The sequence below is a fragment of the Typopeltis vanoorti genome, chromosome 1 (genome assembly GCF_054136105.1).
Source record: "Typopeltis vanoorti isolate ZY-2024b chromosome 1, IOZ_Tvanoo_1.0, whole genome shotgun sequence".
NCBI lineage: Eukaryota > Metazoa > Arthropoda > Arachnida > Uropygi > Thelyphonidae > Typopeltis > Typopeltis vanoorti.
Genome location: NC_143549.1, coordinates 135,711,730 through 135,732,773, shown reverse-complemented (window position 1 = coordinate 135,732,773; position 21,044 = coordinate 135,711,730). Strand labels below are relative to the sequence as shown.

Sequence of the window (21,044 nt, the reverse complement as noted above, 5' to 3'; positions counted from 1 at the left end):
CAAACTGAATGTGAAGAAATGGTCACTCACCTTTAATGCTCTCACTGATAACCCACATTTAACTGTTGAAAACCCCCCCCCTCCCCTACACCAATACTCAAAAGTCTGGTGGAGGTATAACAGGAGGTATATATAAATATAAATAAGTTCCTGTGGGACTAAATATACTTTATGGCATACATTCAGCCTTTGGTAAGAAGTGTTATTATAATATGAACTACTTAATAGTAGTAAGTAAATCCTTTAAAGTACTCTTTGATAAAAGGTTATAGTACCTTCATCACATTTTTATGTGAAAAATTCTATATCAGAATTTTTTTGTGAATTAGACTCCTTGTTGATAGAAATCTGATGGTTGAACCACTTGTTATAAACACTGTTGTATGTAAGTATTGGGAAGGGGGGGGGTTACAATCTGCATTATTTATTTGTTTGGCCAGATTTGAAATTTGAATAAAGCAGTCCAAGGTAAATATAACTCTAAATTGTAATCATTTATTAATTCTTCACTTTTTTTTTTACATTAAGTGCTTTGACAAACAGTGTTCATAATAATATATGCAGTTGTGGTAATACTGCTACCTTTATCATATCAACCTGGACAACAAAACCTTTATTAAATATTTTATCCTTATAACATGGCAGTATATTAATTTCATCAGTCATAACTATAGGCTTCCCAAAAATGTCTTGGCAGATTATGAATAAGATAATATTCATTATCTGGGAGCTGAAATGTGCATTTTTAACATATAATCCAGGTCTATTTAGTCACAGATGCAATTTATTTTCTCTCTTTTTTGATGTTAAATGTTAGGCACTGTACTGAGTAGTGAAAATTTTAATATTATAGCATACCACCACTTTGTGTGTTTACAGTGTCTTGTGTTTTGATATACTGTACCCATGTGCACACACATAAGGAATTACTTCAGTATAATATAAATTTATTTAAAGAGATTTTTATGAATGTTTCAAGCATTTTTATGAGTGTATCAAGAATTGATTATTCTGATACACAACACATTTTAGATGGTTTTTATAAAAAAAAAATTAGTTGTTACTTTTTCATTAATTAATTATGATAAAAGCTATTCATATTTTAACTTATCTGGATGATCAGAAAATAAAGAAATTTTATCGTCCTTAATTAATATTTGTAATATCAAGCTGAAGCATTTTTAAAACTTTCTTCAAAATAGCAGCAATTTTCAAATATTGTAAGATAATGAAAGAGCGTTGACAACCAAAGGATTGAGAATATTGTTCCTAAGGGGAAAAAATAATAATTCTACTTCATTAAATTGATACTAATGATGAATTATATCACTTTTTTATACACTAATATTAATGCATAGAATCCAAAGACCTAAACTGTGAATTCCTTTGTAATCTAATAAGAATTCAGTGAATCTTTACACCATATTAAAAACCAATTGCATAATTAAGTTACTGGAGCAAGGAAGGTCTGGTTGATTTACAGTTATGAATAATGTAACAAACAAGATTGCCAACTTCAGGAGAATTTTTTTATGGGCAGTAAAAAGACAATTTAAAAAAAAACTTGGCGATAGTAAATTCTGTGTAGCAAAACTTGAACAATATTTATTTAATGAAGAAGAACCTAAAATGTGCTTCAATTTAACAAAAATTATTATTAAGGTGAATTATTGTTAACTAAAAAAAAATGTTTATCCCTGAAACTTCAAAAGTTTCTGATGTAGTTTCTCCTGTCCCACAACACTAAGGGTCAGATCTAAGAGTTAGTGAAAACGTGTGTTACTACTATGTTAGCAATGTCAGGTATTCTGTACTTGCTACTCCATACATGCACTCCTAAGCATGACCTCAATACAAAGTGAAAGTCAAAATGAATAAATAAATAAACTCATTATTCAAGAAACAAAACTTATTTTATCCAAGAAACAGTGGTTTATCTCACAAGTATATAAATTTGTGTTATTTATCACTAAAGAAATGCAATTTACTTACTCGGTCCATTGCCAAAACATGGGAAAATCCTGGTTCTGTTAGTCTTTGTGGTTCTTTAAATTCGTCAAGTGGGACAACATACCTGAGAAAAAAAAGAGTATTAAATATAATAAAATAAAAGCAGGCACCATTTTCATGTAATCAGATATCTCTATATAATAAATAACACTGTAATCCAAATGGCATACAAAAAAATATGCTATCTTAATGCACAGTACGTTCTAAAGGAAAAAATTTTTAAATTTCAGAATGATATATTGCTTAAACAGTATGGCTGAAAATGTTGAGACAAATGAGGCCAAGAGGGGTTATTAATCTTTTCCTTTACTGTTACATGTGGTCAAATTAATTATGGAAAAATTATAAAGACTGCTACAGTGCAGGAGTAATAACTTTAATATAAACTTAATTATTAGATGAAAAGCCAAACGGCTATTTTTTCTGGCGAGGTTGATAAGTAAAGGGGATAAAAATCCCTTATTGTTTTTCAGCCAGTATGCGAAACTAAGATCGAAAACTACGATCTAAACGTTTCATGCCGACGAACTGTCAGCGGATCCAAGCGTAAGTGACCACTTGGTAGTGCTACACCAAGGCAACTCGATGCAAAGGTGGAGCAAGATCCCTCACTATCCTTGATATTTTCTCATAATGTAAAAACACACAGCTCCTAGGAGTTGTAGAACTGCTTTACATTATGAGGAGAGGTCACTACCCAGACCGGTTTCAACCTTTTTTGAGGTCTCATCAGTGAGTAGAAAGACCTAGATAATATCCAAGTTTAAGTGAAAAGAACTTGAATACCTTCGCAACACGAATGCCAGAAAGGTGTGCCACTATATTATATTATAACATATTATAACTAAGATGAAAAGCCAAACGGCGAAGACATGTAAGTTCTTTTCACTTAAACTCTGATATTATCTAGGTCTAGCTACTCACTGATGAGACCTCAAAAAAGGTTGAAACCGGTCTGGGTAGTGACCTCTCCTCATAATGTAAAGCAGTTCTACAACTCCTAGGAGCTGTGTGTTTTTACATTATTAGAAAATATCAAGGATAGTGAGGGAGCTTGCTCCACCTCTGCATCGAGTTGCCTTGGTGTAGCACTACCAAGTGGTCACTTACGCTTGGATCCGCCGACGGTTCGTTGGCATGAAATGTTTAGATCATAGTTTTCGATCTTAGTTTCGCATACTGGCTGAAAAACAATAAGGGATTTTTATCTCCTTTACTTAATTATTAGATGTTTTGACTTTCCATTAAGGTTATCAAATGGAGCATATGCTCACATTCTGCATTAGTAAGATTTGGTTGACGGGGGATGATGTAGTTATAAGGAATACATTTTCTTGCAAATTCAATCTCTCCATAATGGCCTCATTCTGAACTCTTTGAAGACAGGATACATATAATTAGCTTTAGTCATTATACAACTCTTCTGCTTCACATTCAATGTCTATCCTTCTTTCCCCAAATGCCAAAACACTCTCTACTATCATTTGTAGTATCATGTTGGTTTCCTATCAAATGCCTTAACTCCCATGTTTCCAAATAATGAATAAGAGATCCTAAGTATATGAAATGATTTACTGCCTTGACTAGAAAATCTAAGTCTGCCTTCTCCACTAACCACCAAATATTTTGTCTTGGTAAATTTACTTTTAGACCTTCTATGCTGTAAACATCAAACAGTTTTCTCAACATAAAATTAATGTCATCCTGATCTTGAGCAATTACCATTTGATCATCAGTAAACAATAGTGAATGAATGACATTGATTTTAATCGAATTCCCATAACTCTGCATGAACCACTCCAACGTGTCAGCACTGCATCAAGGTAAATCTTAAATAGAGTTGGTGACATCCATCCTTGTCTCAGTCCTTTGGATGTTATAAACTCGGCTGATATCAGTCCCGCTCTTAACAGTTAGCTGCTCTTTAGAACAGTTATAAACTGAAACCAGGGTTTTCAACTGTGCAGCTTAAAAAATCATCTATCATTTCACACTGTTTAAAACATAATGCATATGATTACATGAATCTCTGTAGCTCAGTCTCCTACTCATCACCAAGAAACCCTGGTGGTCAGATCTGCATGCATACAGGTCAAACTCCAAAAACTCAGCATTGTTCCCCTCAGTAATAGGCTCACCCTGCTACTAAGAACTCTCAGAACACCATGGCAGGCTCACCCCACCACCGAGCATATATCAGGGGTGGTCAAACCACAGCTTGTGAGCCACATGTGGTTCTTTCACATATAATGGAGAAATATGTTGGCTGAGCTCCATTTTGCATCACAATTAACGTAACAGGTAAATAAAAAAATTTCAAGCTTCATAAATTATTTACTGGGTATCAATAAACTGAGAGTCCACTGTATTAAAATGTAAGTTTAATGTTCATGGTGAGTAAATATATTTAAGAATTTAAATCATCATCATCATCATGCATATCAAGGATTTAGGCTTAGCATGGCCTGTTCCAGCCTTAGAAGTCATGGTGAAAAAGAAAACCAGGACATCCTCTTAAACGATTCAATGATGAATCGTTTAAGAGGACGTCCTCGTTTTCTTTTTCCTAATGGCTTGTACTTTAAGGCTTGTTTTGGTAATCTTTCTGTTTTCATTCTTTGAACATGTTCCATCCATTTATGTTTATATTTTTTAATTTTTTCTATTACTGGTTCTTGGTTTAATTCTTTCATAATTTCTTCATTTCTTTTGTGATCAAATAGGGTATACTTTGCAGTTTTTCTCATAAACTTCATTTCTGCTGTTGTTAATCTTTGTTTGTCTTTTTGTTTTTGTCCAGATTTCGCTTCCATACATTAAGACCGGTAGGGCTAATGTATTGTATACTTTTAGCCTAGTTTGTTTTTGAACTAGGTTTGGTTTAAATATAGAGTTAATTACACCTGTTATTTTTAAATATTTTGCAATTTTTAAATATTTTTGCAATTCATTTTCATATGTGATTGTACATCCTAGATAGTTAAATGAATTCACCTGTTCTAAGATCTTGTTATCTATTACTATTTTAGTTCTTGCTGGATCTTGTCCATTGAAGGCCATAGTTTTTGATTTTTCTGTTGATATTATCATACCATATCCTCTCGGGGGACCCTGTAACCCCCTAGAGAGCGCATCCCCTGGGTGGCAGATAGGGGGAGCCCACCATATGTGTGCATGCGTGTATATGGTGGGATGGTCCGAATATATTGAATAAGAACTCCTAGACCAACAGGGCCAATCATCTTGATTGTAAGGGAAGCGGCACTCCCATGGACCCCTAGCTGAATCTATCCTCTCCTTCTACTACTTTGAGGAAGATCCACTTACTTTAATCTTTCCTATAAGGCCTTATCATCCAACTCTTCTTATTTTATGACCCCTATGCTATTAGAGTACTCGAGGGCCATGGGGTCTTTTCATTTCTGGCCTTACAACTATGCCTTCTCTATAAACTTACTATAATTCTTCTATAATCTACTCTTTCCCCCCTTCAATATACCCTGTTCCTCCTATGGGTTTAAATTCAGAAGAAGGCTAGTTCAGAATCCTTAAGGTAGCAGCCCTACCACTGAACTATTCCATTGTCAAGCTAGTCCCCTGACATGGAGAACATAATTCTACTAGTAAGCTGACAGAAAAAAAATAATCGGATTGAATCTATAGGAAACGACCCTGGAATGGAAAAGGTAAAACAAAAATGGAAAGACAAAATATAATATACATAGCAAACTTGAATGTAAGAGGAATAGCATATAAAGAAATAGAATTAGACCAGTTATTAAATGAAAGAAATTTTAAAATAGCAATAATCACTGAAACAAAAAAGAAATTAAAAGGAACTATGAGAACTGAAAATTTTAATGTGATATACAGTGGAGTTGACAGAGACCAAAGAGCACAAGCAGGAGTCATGATTTTGATTCATAACTCCCTTTCAAAATAGTTAAAACATTATAAATTATGGAATGAAAGAATAATAGAAGCTAGAATAAAAATAGATAGAGGCTATTTAACAATAATTGGTTTATATGCCCCAGAAGAGGGAAGAGAACAAGATAATATTGATTTTTATAATCAGCTACAAAACATATATAATAAAATAAATAAAAATGATTATGTAATTTTAGCAGGAGACTTAAATGCAAGAATTGGAAACATGAAAATTAATAATAATATAGGAATACATGGAGAACACACTCTAAACAGAAATAGTAAAAAATTGATTGACTTTGTAGTTTATAATAACCTAAAAATAATGAATTCCTTCTATAAACATAAAGACATACATAAATATACTTGGGCAGCAAGAGGATGGAAATCAATATTAGATTACTTTATACTAAATGAAAAGACATCAAAATTTTCACTAGATGTTAGAGTTCACAGAGGATATGAAATAAGCAGTGACCACTTACTTGTTAAAATAAAATTAATATTACCACCTAAATGGCTACAAGTAACAAGAACAGAAAGAAAAATTGAAACATTTGTTTATAAAACTAGATTATTGAATGACACAAATGTACAATGGCTATATGAACAAAGAATTAACCAATATCTAGACAAAATAAAACAAAATGAAGAAATAGAAATAGAATGGCTTAATATAAAAATGATACTAAATGCAGCAACAAATGAAAGTCAAAAAATTCAATAAAAGGATAAAACTGAAGATCTGGGATGATACAATGAAAGAAATAATCAAAAAGAAAAAAGAAGCCTATCACAAATGGTTAAGCAGTAAAAGATTAGAAGATGAAATAGAATATAAAAGAATAAGAGCCATAGCTAAAAGAGAAGTCTGAAAAAGACAGAGAATCATGGAACAAATTTGTTTCTAATTTAGAACATGATTTATATAAAATAAGACCCAATGTATATAAAATTTTGAAACACTTAAATGCAGATACCGAAGAAAACATAAAATTAAACACTGAATTGAAATTAGTAGAATTTCTAAATTACTACACAGATTGTGGACAGACAAATATTTTAAAAAAGACAACTGGCAAACAATTAATGAAAATGAAAAGGAAATAACTAAAGAAGAATTAGAAATCAGCCTGAAAGAAACAAGACATGGAAAATCAGCTGGAGAAGATAAACTAGGTTCAGAACTATATAAATATGCAGGAACTAGATTCAAAGAAAGACTCTTATTATTTTTAAACAAAATTTATTCAACTGGTATCAACCCAACAGAATGGAAAAAATAATTGTGATTCCTATCTTTGATAAAGGTAATAGAGATGACCCTAAAAACTATAGAGGTATCAGTATACTAAATTCCTGTTACAAAATATATAGCAGAATCTTAAATAGCAAACTAATGAAATATTCCGAAAACTTTATTTTAGAAGTACAGAATGGATTTAGAAAAGGACGATCATGTATAGACCCGGCCTTTTGCCTAAAATTAATAATAGAGAAAAGAAGAGAATACAATTTAGAAACACATATTGCATTTATTGACTTTGAAAAAGCATTTGACAAAGTTAAAAGAAACATATTATTAACATATTAAAAGAAAGACAAATACCAAATAATATCCTAAAAGCTATCATAAGTATATATGAAAATAATCAAACACAAATAAGATTAAATCACGAGCTATCATGTACGAGAGAGATAAACCAAGGGGTCCGACAGGGATGTCCCCTCTCAGCAACTCTTTTTAATATCTACTTAAATGAAATAATAATAAAATGGAATAAAAATTTATATCAAGGAATTAAACTTTCTCCTACAGTAAACTTAAACACTCTTCTCTTTGCCGACGACCAAATAATAATTACCAATTCTGAAGATAAACTACAGAAAGCTATTTTAGATCTAAATGAGATATCCAAAGATTATGGTATGATAATATCAATAGAAAAATCAAAAACTATGGCCTTTAAGGGGCAAGATCCAGCAAGAACTAAAATAGTAATAAATAGCAAGATCTCAGAACAGGTGAATTCATTTAACTAACTAGGATGTACGATCACATATGAAAATGAAAAAGATATAAACGTAAAAATTGCAAAATATTTAAAAATAACAGGTGTAATTAACTCTATATTTAAACCATACCTAGTTCAAAAACAAACCAGGCTAAAAGTATACAATACATTAGCCCAACCGGTCTTAATGTATGGAAGCGAAATCTGGACAAAAAACAAAAAGACAAACAAAGATTAACAACAGCAGAAATGAAGTTTATGAGAAAAACTGCAAAGTATACCCTATTTGATCACAAAAGAAATGAAGAAATTATGAAAGAATTAAACCAAGAACCAGTAATAGAAAAAATTAAAAAATATAAACATATATGGATAGAACATGTTCAAAGAATGAAAACAGAAAAATTACCAAAACAAGCCTTAAAGTACAAGCCATTAGGAAAAAGAAAACCAGGACGTCCTCTTAAACGATGACTTCTAAGGTTGGAACAGGCCATGCTAGGCCTAAATCCTTGATACGCATGATGATGATGATGATGATGATTAATAATTAATTGTTAATTTTTTTATTAAAATCATAGCACATTCACAAAAGGTATAAACTTATAGCACAGTAATACAGCCATTCGGTTAAAAGTTAAATAATCTGTAAACCTCTATTCTAGACCAAACACAGTATACTTTGATGAGGCATTTCAGTTATCCAATAAGTGAATCAAAGAGATTCATTCCTTCTATCTCATGCTTTGTCGAGACATGGTATTTGTGCAGGTTACACTACAATATGTATTGGGAGTGATATTTAAAAAAAAAAAAAAAAAAAAATCAAAATATATAAATCTGGTGATATTAGAAAAAAAACGTGAAAAATTTGAGATAAAGTAAAAGAAATCTGCAGAGGTGGTGAATACTGAGTACACATTACATTATTCCCTATAATGATGTTATTCAAGCAGTTGATCCCGTATTCTCTGAACATCATACTGCTTTTATTTATTTATCAGCAGCCCTCCTCCCCCAACCCTGTCATTCACAAGATGAATTAAGCCATATCTCATAATGGAGAAATGAGGAACAAGTGCATACAATGTATTTAAAAATTTTCATAACCAATAATCAGCTAATTAAAGTAATTATCCTAACAAAGGTAACTATATTATTATTATCAGCACAGACATGTCCATGGGGTTAGAAAACTCAATGCAGTAGGCATTAACTGTTATTCATGCAATATACCTCTCCTTAAACTTATTCAATATCAGAGCACTCACAATTACCTCTGGCAATCCATTTTAGTCATCCACCAGTCTTCAAGCAAAAAATCTATTCCTTACACATTTACTAACCACATTCTTAAACAACATCCTGAGGTGATCCCTAGTTCTTTTCCTAGTCATTGAAAAATTTCTTTTATATTGACCCCTCCCCCCACTCACTTTTCTGCCTGTCTTCCAACCCACATACTCAAATCTATCCTCATGAGGGGGGAGCAGTCCACAGACCTGTCACTATCTTGGTTATTCATCTGAAAGAACCCACGTTACCAAATCTGTGCACAGGACACGTGGCTGTTTCACAGACTTATAAAGGAGGATAATAACCTCCCAATCAGTGTGTTCTTCATCATCCAAGTAATCCTTCGAGCTAATTTGCCAACTTACGCTATGCCCTTCCTCTGAACTTCAACACTGTTCATCACCACCACACAAATTCTTAACTACACCAAATCCCTGCAAATTCAGTACCATCACCATAATAAACAGTATGTAATATTTCATCATTACATAATCTTACATTTTGTCACATTAAACCAATAACAATTATCGGTTTAATGTTCCTTTGCTCACACTGTAATTTATTAAAATTTATCAACCTGCAAGATCTCTGCATCACCTTTAATAACCATATCCTCCTTGGTTTGCATTGTCAACAAACAAATAAATATTTTTTGTCAAATTAATTCCCTGTATCATCAATATAAACAGTAATAGTCCCAGATGCATTCTACTAATTACCCTTTATTCAAATATTCCATGTTATTTAAGCTGGAACCATGTTGTTAATTTGCATACTTTGATCATTAATTAACTCTTCTTGCATATTAACAAATGTATGCTATTCATTGCCAGTGTATTAAACCCCTCACCTTTGGTTCACTGATTACAATGATAGTAATAAGACCATTACTTATTACTTCTACATCAGCATCAATTTGACACACTTTCATATCAAATACTATTCATTTCTTCTTCATCTACAATTTCATCTTCTACATCTATATCTTCATTTTTTTTTTTTTAATTATCATCTCTTTTCTGGGTGACACACAACATGTAGCACTACATAAAATCCAAATCTTTTCTTTTCTTTTTCACTATTTTCTCTTTCTAGACCAATTCTATTTGCATTTTCTTTATTTTTTACATTTTTTAATGAATCCCATCCATAGAACAGTGTTGTTCTATGGATGGAACAGTGTTGTTCAATAAACCAGTCAAGTGGATGTGTCTGAGAATTAAATAACCCAGTATCCCTGCTACATAGACCAAAATATGCTATTTTTTTTTCAAGATATCTTAGGTATCTCAATGTAAGACTACCACCAGTAGCCTAGTGGTAGTCTTACATTGGGTGATAAAAATTCTCTACCATCTGATGACACTCAAGCCATCCACCCTTCAATGCAATAGTAAGATTCAAACTTACAGCCTGCTGGTGGAGAGAGAGAGAGAGCAAGTGCAGTATCTGTTTGGCCAACAAGGCCGACACATAAGCATAGTTGTTGCTCCACTATACCTAGGTTGGAGTATCTATTTCTTTCTTTCTCTCTATGATCTGCTTTATTTATACATCCACCTTTGCCTTCCCTTATAGGTTCTAATTTACATCATTTGTTCATGCAGTCACCAATTTTACATTGATAGCTAATGCCAGTTTCTTCAAAACAGCAGAGGAATGTTAAAAGTCATTACCAATGCAGCTCCTTTACTGATTCTTAACTGCATTTAACTATATAATCATACTTCAACAAAAAGAGAAGAAAAAGAGTGCAAAAAACATTCAAAAACCATTTAAAATGATATAACTTGTAGAGCTGGTATAAGAAATTAAAGAAACTCTATGCATAATATACAACGATTAAACTAAAATGCCTCTCAGTAATATGTGCCCCTCACAATTACATGAAGTTAAGGATAGGTAGCAAAGTTTAATCCTGAGTGCTTATGGTTGATGTCTGTAAATATCTTTAGGTAGGATATATATATGCCATCATCCAGAATAAGATAAAAATCAACTCAGTGAAAGCCTTGAGTGACTTGAAAAAGTTCCATGATTGTCCTGTAAAGCAGGGTTTCCAGATTATGCAAAACATAAAAAATACAAATAAATAACAATAAAAAATAATAAAAATAAAAATCCTTAGTTCCCACATATGTGACTCACCCACAACTTTTTGTGGGTGAGTCACATAAAAGATACAGATGACCCACATTAGCATATACAGATATGTAGAAGATGATTTATGAAAACAACTAAATGAAAAATATATAAAGCTATATATAAATTTGGTGCTATTAGGAAAAAAAAAAAAAAAAAAAAGACATTCTTTCCAGAGTATTTCTTTGCAAATAAAACAATATTTCTTTTATTTCCAAAAGAAATAAATACAGTAATCCCTCGATTAATGCACCTAAAGCATTCTTTAAGACAGGTGCATTAATCAAAAATGCACTAATCGAATACAATAACCTATGGGACAAAGTATAATTCGTTCCTCAAATTTCTTTTTTGAAGTTTAATTTTTTTTATAAAAGAATTAAGGTATATCTCAGGGCCTAGTTAAAGGAAAACTATGAAGCTGAAAGACAATAAAACATATTCAGAATATAAATTTTATTATTCTACTTCTTAACAAAGAATTGAGGTAACATAGTTTGGTGGGCATTTTATTTCTTTTTTTCATACAGCCGACAGTATGGCCCTATTGCCTCTTTTACTCTTCTGCAAATTTTACTGCTTCTCTCTTCTTCAGGATCAGCCTCTAAGCATTGCTGCTTAAAAACTTCGATTGTACAAAAAATATTTTCAAATTGTTTCTGTGAAATCTCTTTTGGCTGACTATCAGTGGTTAAATTTTCTTCATATTCTTTGGGATCTTCCCGCTGTGCATCTAAATTTAGCAGGTCGAAATCACTCAATTCTTCAGAATGAGATTTAATTAACTCTTGGACGTTATTGTCAATCTCATCAAAACCCAGTTCATGCCTGATGTTGGCAATTTCCTCAACAACATTATCCATTTCATTTGAAAAGCTTCCAAAATCTTTTGCACAATGTGGAAGAATGTGCTTCCAAACAGCTTGCATATTGCTAGCAGTAATTTCATTCCTCCAAGATTGAGGAATATTTCCAATAGCAGATTTAACATTAAATTTCTTCCAGAATTCTACTAATGTCATAGAAATCTCACTAGATGTTGCTTCTATTGCCTGTTTAAATGTTCTTCTCAGGTAGTATGCCTTAAAGGTTGTAATAATCTCCTGGTCCATAGGTTGTATGAGAGAAGTTGTATTTGGCAGTAAAAATATCACTTTAATATTCTCACACAATGAATTAAGAGAAGTCAGGTGACCAGGCGAGTTGTCTAAAATAAGCAGAGCTTTAAAATCAAGATTATTTTGCTTGCAAAAATTCTCAACTGTTGGATGAAAATAACTTGTGAACCAGCTTTCAAATAAAGATTTAGTAATCCACGCTTTCTTGTAAGATTTCCAAATAATTGGGAGGAAAGCTTGATTAATGCCCTTGAGAGCCCTAAGATTTTGTGCTCTATAAATTACCATGGGTTTTAATTTTAGATCACTTTCGGCATTGCCACCTAATAGAAGAGTCATTCTATCCTTTGCAACTTTATAACCAGACTGAGATTTCTCTGATTTGGCCAGAAAAGTCTTGGAAGGCATTCGCTTCCAAAAAAAAAAAAAAAAAGCTGGTTTCATCGACATTAAATATTTGTTGGTCACAATAGCCCCTTCTTCCACAATTTTCTTCAAAATCCCTGGATAATTTGCAGTCACCTCTTTATCTGCACTTGCAGCTTCACCTGTAATTCAAATATTATGTAGGCCATTTCTCTTTTTGAATCGCTCAAACCACCAGCACTAGCGTGGAATTCTTCTTTTACATCACTGATAGCCCTTTCTTTCAAGGTTGCAAATAGACTTAGTGCTTTTGATTTAATAAGATCAGTGCTTAGCAGGATCAGTTTTTGGTTACAATCTTCGATCCATGCAGAAAGAAGTCTATCTAATTCAATCATTATAATACTTTGATTTCGAGTGGTCTGCATGCATGATAAACTTGAAGCAGACACCTTTTTCTCTGTATTCAGCAGCGTTGCTTAAAATTGCTCTTATACAGGGTGTTCGGGATAAATTTGACATATTTATAATTAATTATATTTTTCCGTAAGTTACATGTATTAACACACACTTCTCTTCATTTAAAAGTTTGGACCCTTCTTCATTCATATACAAGATGTCAGAAAGGATGGATAGCTGGAACCCACCTGAATCATGGAAGAGAATAACTTGTATCATGATGATTCGTGCCCGCCATCAAAATAAGGATATTACGACTGCTGCCCAATGCTCCCTGAATACAGTAAAAACAATCAGGCATGAACTAGAGACTTGCAATGGTGACTACGAGGATGTAGCAAGAAGAAAGATCCCTAGCAGACGATCTGATTGCGTTCGTACAGCAGAATTCCTCGCAAATCTGCAGGAACAGGTGTTGAAGAACCCCGGCATTGGAATTCGGGCTTTGTTCGTGGAGTTGCTAACTGTAGTCAAGCCCTGGATAACAAGGGTAGCCAATGGTAGGCCGTATGTATGGCAGCAGGATTCGGCCCCTTGCCACACCTCTGGGAAAAGTCAAAAATGGTTGTCTGAAAATTTCTACGACTTCACCAGTCCAAATGTTTGGCCTCCAAACTCCCCAGACCTTAACCCCATGGATTATTTTGTATGGGGCGCAGTTGAAAAAGACACCAATCGCACTTCCAGTAATACAAAAGCCCAGTTAATGGATAAAATTAAAACAGTTTTTGCGGCCCTTCCCAGGGAGACTGTAGCATCAGCTTGTTCGAGGTTCCGAAGCAGAATTGAAGCTGTGATCGATGCTAATGGTGGTTATTTTGAGTAAATCTTGTTGATAGTATTGTAATTAACTCTGCCTGTAATGTTTTTTTGTCAATTCATTAAATTTAATAGATACAAAGAAGATTTTCTTTTTCCTTACGAAACTGTCAAATTTATCCCGAACACCCTGTACTTGATTCACCCATTTTGTGTTCTTGTCCTATCTTTGCTCTAGACTTGCCTTGTTCATTTTTCTTTATTATTTCAAGTTTTTCTTCCAATGAGTTTACTTTTCAAATCTCTTTCACACATCCACTTTTTCGCTCACTAATTCTTTTACTCATGATTAAAGCTTGGGAAAAATACTTTAAAATAAAAAAAGTAAGAAAAACACACTCATATAACATTGCAAAGGAAATACGATCATCAAAACGCTATGTAATTATAGTACGCCCACACTTTGTAGACTTTTCTTGGCTTGGTGTCAAGAATAGTCGATTCGAAATGCAGGAGGTACGAATTGGTTGCCAACACGCGAAATCACATGCTTTATAGATAAAATTTCCCAACTGTTATACAAGCAAAATAGTTACCACTTTAAAAACTACAATGAACATAAAAGAGAAGTTAATTTTCCGACGTGTAATAATAAACAACTTATCCCAGAAGACGGATTGATTACCCTATTATCGGAATGGATTCTCCTTTTTATGACATGCGCAGAAGTGTCGAAGGATCTCGAATCTGTAGGCATACTATAGCAGACAACATAAATTTTGGCGGTAAAAATTTGGAACATAGTATACATAGTGTAGCATGCCATTAAAAATAACTTTGTAAAATGTTTTAAATCGGTAACTAAATTATTTCATTCTGGTGAGTGATTTTTTAAAATACTTAGCCATAAAAATGTATAGATAGAAAATTTTTAAAATCTGTAACATTTATTTTTAAGATGTATATAGATGCACTAATCGAATTTGGGTATAAAAAAAAATAATGCACTAATCGGTGGCGCATTAATCGAGAGATTGCTGTATTCTTTCTTCACCAGAAAAGGTTATAACTTGTTTGTGAATTGGAATCACAAATTATGTTACTGGCCTTCTCAGCCTCTAAAAAAGGCATCTATTTCTGTTGCTACTAATTTCATGAGAATCCTAAATCCACTCAACGGTATTCCAAGTTTTGGATAATGCACTAAAAACATCCCTAGAAATTCCTGCAACTACCTAGATAAATTACCTAGGGGGGGGTAATTTATCAGGTGATAAATTACCCCCCATCCAAACCTCAGTGATTAACTTCGACTACTGCCTCATACATGGTCTTTTTCAGCTGTATGTGAAAATTGATGGAGTTTTTCATCAACAAGTTTCACGAAATTTGGCTTAATATCTATGCTCAATGAACATCTTAGTTCTGCCTCTAAATTTAACTCATTAAGCTTAGATCTGTATCTAGCACAGAAAATGTTGACTCGTATATCCATGTAGATCCAAATATGGAACATAATTTTGAAATAGCTATCTTTAAATTAAAGATACTAACAAATTATATACTTGGTTTAATCCTTTATCCAAGTAAGCAAACAAAGTTTGCGTCTGAAATATAATCATGACAGGGCAACTCGTATATAGAAGGTAATGACTTCACATCACTTGTCTTAGTATCCCATAATGCACAGCACGTATCCTTATGGGAAGGGGACCAATACCCTGACCTTTATTGAGGTCTCGTCAGTGAGAGCCAGACCCAAAGTATCACCTCTAAGGAAGTAATGCAGAAGTCATATTTTCATATACGAGTTGCCAAAAGATGTCACACCTTATTATTAAAATACTCTGGATTAGAGATAGTTGTTGGAAGTTTTTCCACTTCATTATACTATAAATTATTCAGTCCTGATTATATATCAGGTGTAAACTTTATTTGCTTACACTTGGATAAAGGATTAAACCAAGTATATAATTTCTTGGTATCTTTAATTAATAGTATAACCAAATGGAAAAACTTCCAACAGTTATCTTTAAGTTTGGAGGATTCTCATTTGTCAGAATAGAGAGCCACCTCTCTTTGATAGAACATTTATATTTTTATCTTTTATGCATTCTACACTTTGCAGGGTAAGTATCTCATCTTCAAATCCACTCTTACCCCAAAACAAAAAAATTTGTAATTTCCTTACTGGAATTTGCTAAGTCAAACTGAAATGGATCATGCAAAAAATCAAATATCAATTTCAAATTTGGAGAAATGAGATTCAAATTTTTGAGATAAAATTATAATCCAGTTTACATAGAGACCATCTTTAGCATCAGAGAAATCACAGTCTATTATTTTTGAGAAAACTATTCAACTTTGCAAAATGTGTCAAATCATTCTATTGGAATTGAAAAGGAGGTTCAGCTTTAATTGAAATTAATGAATAGACTGTGATTGCTAGCTTATTATTTTACCTCTTCCCTGAAGTTTTGTATTCAAATTATTCAAGTGAACCATCATGTTGCACAAAAAGTGCAAATAACACTGCCAAGAAAAAGTTTAAATTTGAAGGAAATTTTCAATGTTACCTTTTTTTCAACAAGATACTCTTTTATATGAGGAAGTAAGGAAGTAAATCATTCCAAGACTTTCATCTACTTAACCAGCTTACATTTGTAAACCCAGTAAAATCATCAAAAATGAATTAATCGCTTTTCTTCAACAAACTGTCGATGAATGAGAGAGCTTCCACTTCTATTTTAATTCACAACTTTTATAACAATGTCCATCACATTTGTTAATTCATCATTTTCAGATATCTGAACACATAGTTTATTGATTGAAATGCAATGGAAAGATGGCAGCACAGACATTACATTGTTTTCATTTAAATGCTGCTTCAAAAGAGAAACAAATCCTAATTTTGAATCAATCATGGCAGGAGCACTATGTCTTGTGAGAGAAACCAGTTCTTTTAAATCCAGATTAAATTTTTTTAACATTTCAGAAATGTTTTCAAAGGTATACAGATGTTCAATCTTTTAATCCACAGATGCCAAGCATTTCTTCCTTAACTTAAAGATCTGGAGTCACATATCGAACCCAAAATATCAATTGCACAGTGTCACTAACATCTGTTGACTCATCTGCTAAAGAAAAATACAATTAGTCTTTTAGTTGTTCAAACAACTAATTTTCTATGACTTTCACTAACTCGAGCATTCTAGAGACAATTGTTCTTCAACTTCATTGTAAATTTGTTACCTTTTGAAGAATATCATCTTTTATTTTTGAATCATATTCTCCAATAGTTTTAATTACCACAATAAGTATTTCTTTTACTAGTTCAGCATCAGAAAATTATTTCTTTTTTTTTTTTTTTGAGTTAGAATCGAAGCTACTTTACAGCTAGCATACTAGTTTGATCAATGATAAAATGTTTTTTAGGCCTCTCTTTTGTTCATGAAGTTGTGCTCTGAGGATATGATGATGCTCTGTCTCCTCGTGACCAATTTTGAATATCAACTTGAAATTTTACATCAAATTTGTTGTGAAAATTGTTAATGTGTTGCTTAAAGTTGGATAGTTTTTTATCACTAAAAATTTTGTTACACAAAAGACACACTGGCTTGTTATTATTATTATTATACGAGCACCTCCGTGGGGTCCAAAGATTCATCCTCATGATTCCTCATATTTTACAATCTGCCAGTCAAGACTGCATGGTCACTTTTACCAACTGGAAGCAATGTGGTTACCTTGATTATGGATAGCTCTTTTGATCCTATGACCAGACCCAATACTCTTCCACATCACATGCTGCCTTAAGTAATTATCTCTCAGCAGGTATATAAATTCTATTTCCTTCATGTCATGTGATCTTCTTTCCTTCCAGTCTATATCTCCACAATTGAAGTCCCCCACAATAATTACTCAACTTGTACTCATTGTACTAATTTGGCAATGCATGTCTTCCAGATCATCTGTGGGACTTCCTGGCCTATAGCAACAACCAACTGTATATTTTGTTGTCTCCTATTCTTTTTTGGCTGCAATTCATCTGCTATCATCAGCAGTATCCCCCACCCCATCCTATCTTCCCTGAAAAATACAAAACCCTTCACATTCAATCCCTGTAGCTACATCATCTGCTGTTGACAAGTCTCACTAATGCCTATAATTTTTGCATGAACCAATGCCAAACACTCCTGCCTCTAGTTCCTGATACTTCTGGCATTAGTATATAGAAACTGCAGCATCCTTTTAGTCACCCACCCCACCTTTACTTTCTGAATTGACTACCTTATTTAATATTTTTGCTTGAGAGACTAGATTCCACACTTGATCATTCTCCCTCTCATTCACCTTATGAGTGCCTTCACGCAAACTCACTTGCGTCCACCTAATTGCTTAAGTTTCCCTGAATTTGCACTTAGCATTCTCAGTGAACAAAGCTCTCTCCAGACACCTAACACCAAAATCATTTAGATACAATCCATCAGCATTGTACAAATCGTTCTTTCTGTCAAACCAGAGATTCACAAATTCTACATCATTTGTTTTGCACAATCTACAAATAGATCCAAGGGCTACCAATGCCCTGCTCCTCAGTTCGCCTCTATCATAATGTGGTAGGAGACTTACAGTCTTCACCTTCTAGTTCTTCAGTACTGCCTCTTCTAACAACTCCTTTACATCCTCCCTCATAGAATACTTGTCGCCTCTCAAATCATTTGTACCACCCAAGAGAATCATTCCTTTGACTTACATTTTTGCATCCAGATGTCAGGTCTAATATCATGAATTTTTGCACATTAAATTATTTACTTCCATCACTGCAAGTTTCAACTCCCTACTTTCATTAAATTTTCATTTCACATTTTTTTCAGTCAAGCACCATTTTCTTTTCGGCAGCAATGCCAAAATCAAATGTCTTTATTTTTTGAGTTTTAAGCATCATCTTCTGAATTCTTTCATTTTTAAATTATCTAGTTATCCATATCATGAATTTAAAATAAAGTTTATTTAAACACTTAAAGTTGCACAATTACCTACCTAAACTTGCTGAAAAATAACTAAGTCGACCTGCTGCTACAAAATGTGCTGAGTCATGTACAAAAATGATTTGCTCAAGGCAGTGCAGTTGCTGCATATCACCAAATTTGCAATAAAAAAAAAGAAATGCTAGAAAAAGTTTATTCCTAAACTCGCAAATAAGAAAACAAGATTTTAACAATGAAAATATGCACAAAATATAATTTTATAATACAAATAAAATAAAATAATATCGATTTAATTTTAACTTTTGCCAAAAAACACTGTTGGCCATAATTGTTTTGTTTGGCCACATATGGCCAGTACCGCTGGGATTGCCCAACTCTGCTCTGTATACTCCATATACAGAAGCATAGCTGTGAAGATATTTCATGAATAAATTTCTGATGCCTGGGTAAAGAGTTAAGCAAGAATATAATATCTTGTCAAGTATAATTTAAACTACAGTGGGATTCAAACTTAGTGCTTGTTAGCTGAAGAGTAAAAATGTTACTTCAGTCAACATGACTGATATTTGAATAAGGAGTTTTATCAAATAGTTTGCAAAAAGTGAGGTAATTAGCAAATTAAAACAAATCATTGTCTGATATGTACAATCAAGGGATGTGTAATATACATTATAAAACTGTATATTTATTAAATTATCATTGAAAAGCAATTAAGTATGCAAAGAAAAAACTTACATATGTCTTTCTAGAGGTGAATCTTTCAATCCAACAAAATACACCAATCTTCTGTTTTCATCTATCCATACCTATGAAATATTAAACATAAAATAATTAATAATATGAAATTTTGATGTGCATATCACACAATGCATAACAATAACTGCCTATTGTACTTTTTCATTTTTTACCATATGATAAAAAAATATATATATATATATTACAATGTGGGTAATAGAGAACTGGAGAGAATGAGTCTTATTTGTGCCTGTGGTCCCAAAAAAGATTGTATTAAGGAAGAAGTGGAGGAAGTTTTATGAATCATCAGAACAGGCAACTCAGAAAGAAAAAAGAAAATTCTTTGTTGGTGATATTAACAGTAGAATATGAAATGAATACCAGATGCACAGAGATGCTGTGGGAAAATTTGGAAAAAATAGAAAATCTAATAATAATGGTAAGTACTTACTGGATTTCTGTCAAGCTCTTACTAATGCCATGTTCCAGCATGGCAATGTGCACGAAGTCACACAGAGAGTAAACACAAGAAATAAGAAAAGTTTCATTAATTATGTTATTGTTGAAAGGGATAGCTTCATGCTAGTTCAGGATATAAAAGTGAACACCAATTAGTTTTGAACATAAAACTGAATATCACACTAAAAAATCATACTGAAGAAAATCATGTAAGAAAGAAAAAGAATCAAACTCTGAAAAAAAAAAAAATGATAGATTCAGTCAAGGGAGGAGGGGAGGGGAAGGCATGTGATGAAGTTTGGCAGGACAGGTTAAAATTTTATACTCCTAATATATTAAATATAATTTCACAACTACCTTACTTTTGGAAATTTATGTTTATTAACTTGTTTCAAATGTAGTTTACCATTTTGATCTATTAAAAAGAACTCCATACCAGTTAAATAAGTTTTGTTATAAAGATTTTCATTACTCAACTTTGGAGTGACATGAAATCTTTTTTTTTACCATTCATCTATATTATAACAAACAATATTTTCCATTAATTTCTTGGGCTTTAGATGGAAAAGCAATTCATAGGAATGATTTTTGCATGCCAGGAATGTATCTCATTAATTGTCATCATGTGTCTTTTATTTCTTTTTAATGGCGCTTTCATTTATTCAAGTCCCTAAAAACCCAACTATCACATAAACAAAGACCTCCTGTGTTGATTACTACACAACATATAAATTTCTAATTAGACATAATGACAAAAGTTCAAT

The 21,044-nt window shown here is 32.6% G+C and overlaps 1 protein-coding gene across 1 annotated transcript in view; it reads right to left on the bottom strand.

The window, feature by feature from the left end:
- Positions 1-21,044, bottom strand: part of LOC150110456 (dipeptidyl peptidase 9) — a 441,463-nt gene that overhangs the window by 180,742 nt on the left and 239,677 nt on the right. Inside the window, exons 11-12 of the mRNA XM_090393952.1 lie at positions 19,822-19,892; positions 1,993-2,074 (exon numbers count right to left, since the gene is read on the bottom strand). Coding sequence (XP_090250078.1) covers positions 1,993-2,074; positions 19,822-19,892 — 153 coding nt within the window. The remainder of the gene's footprint in view (positions 1-1,992; positions 2,075-19,821; positions 19,893-21,044) is intronic.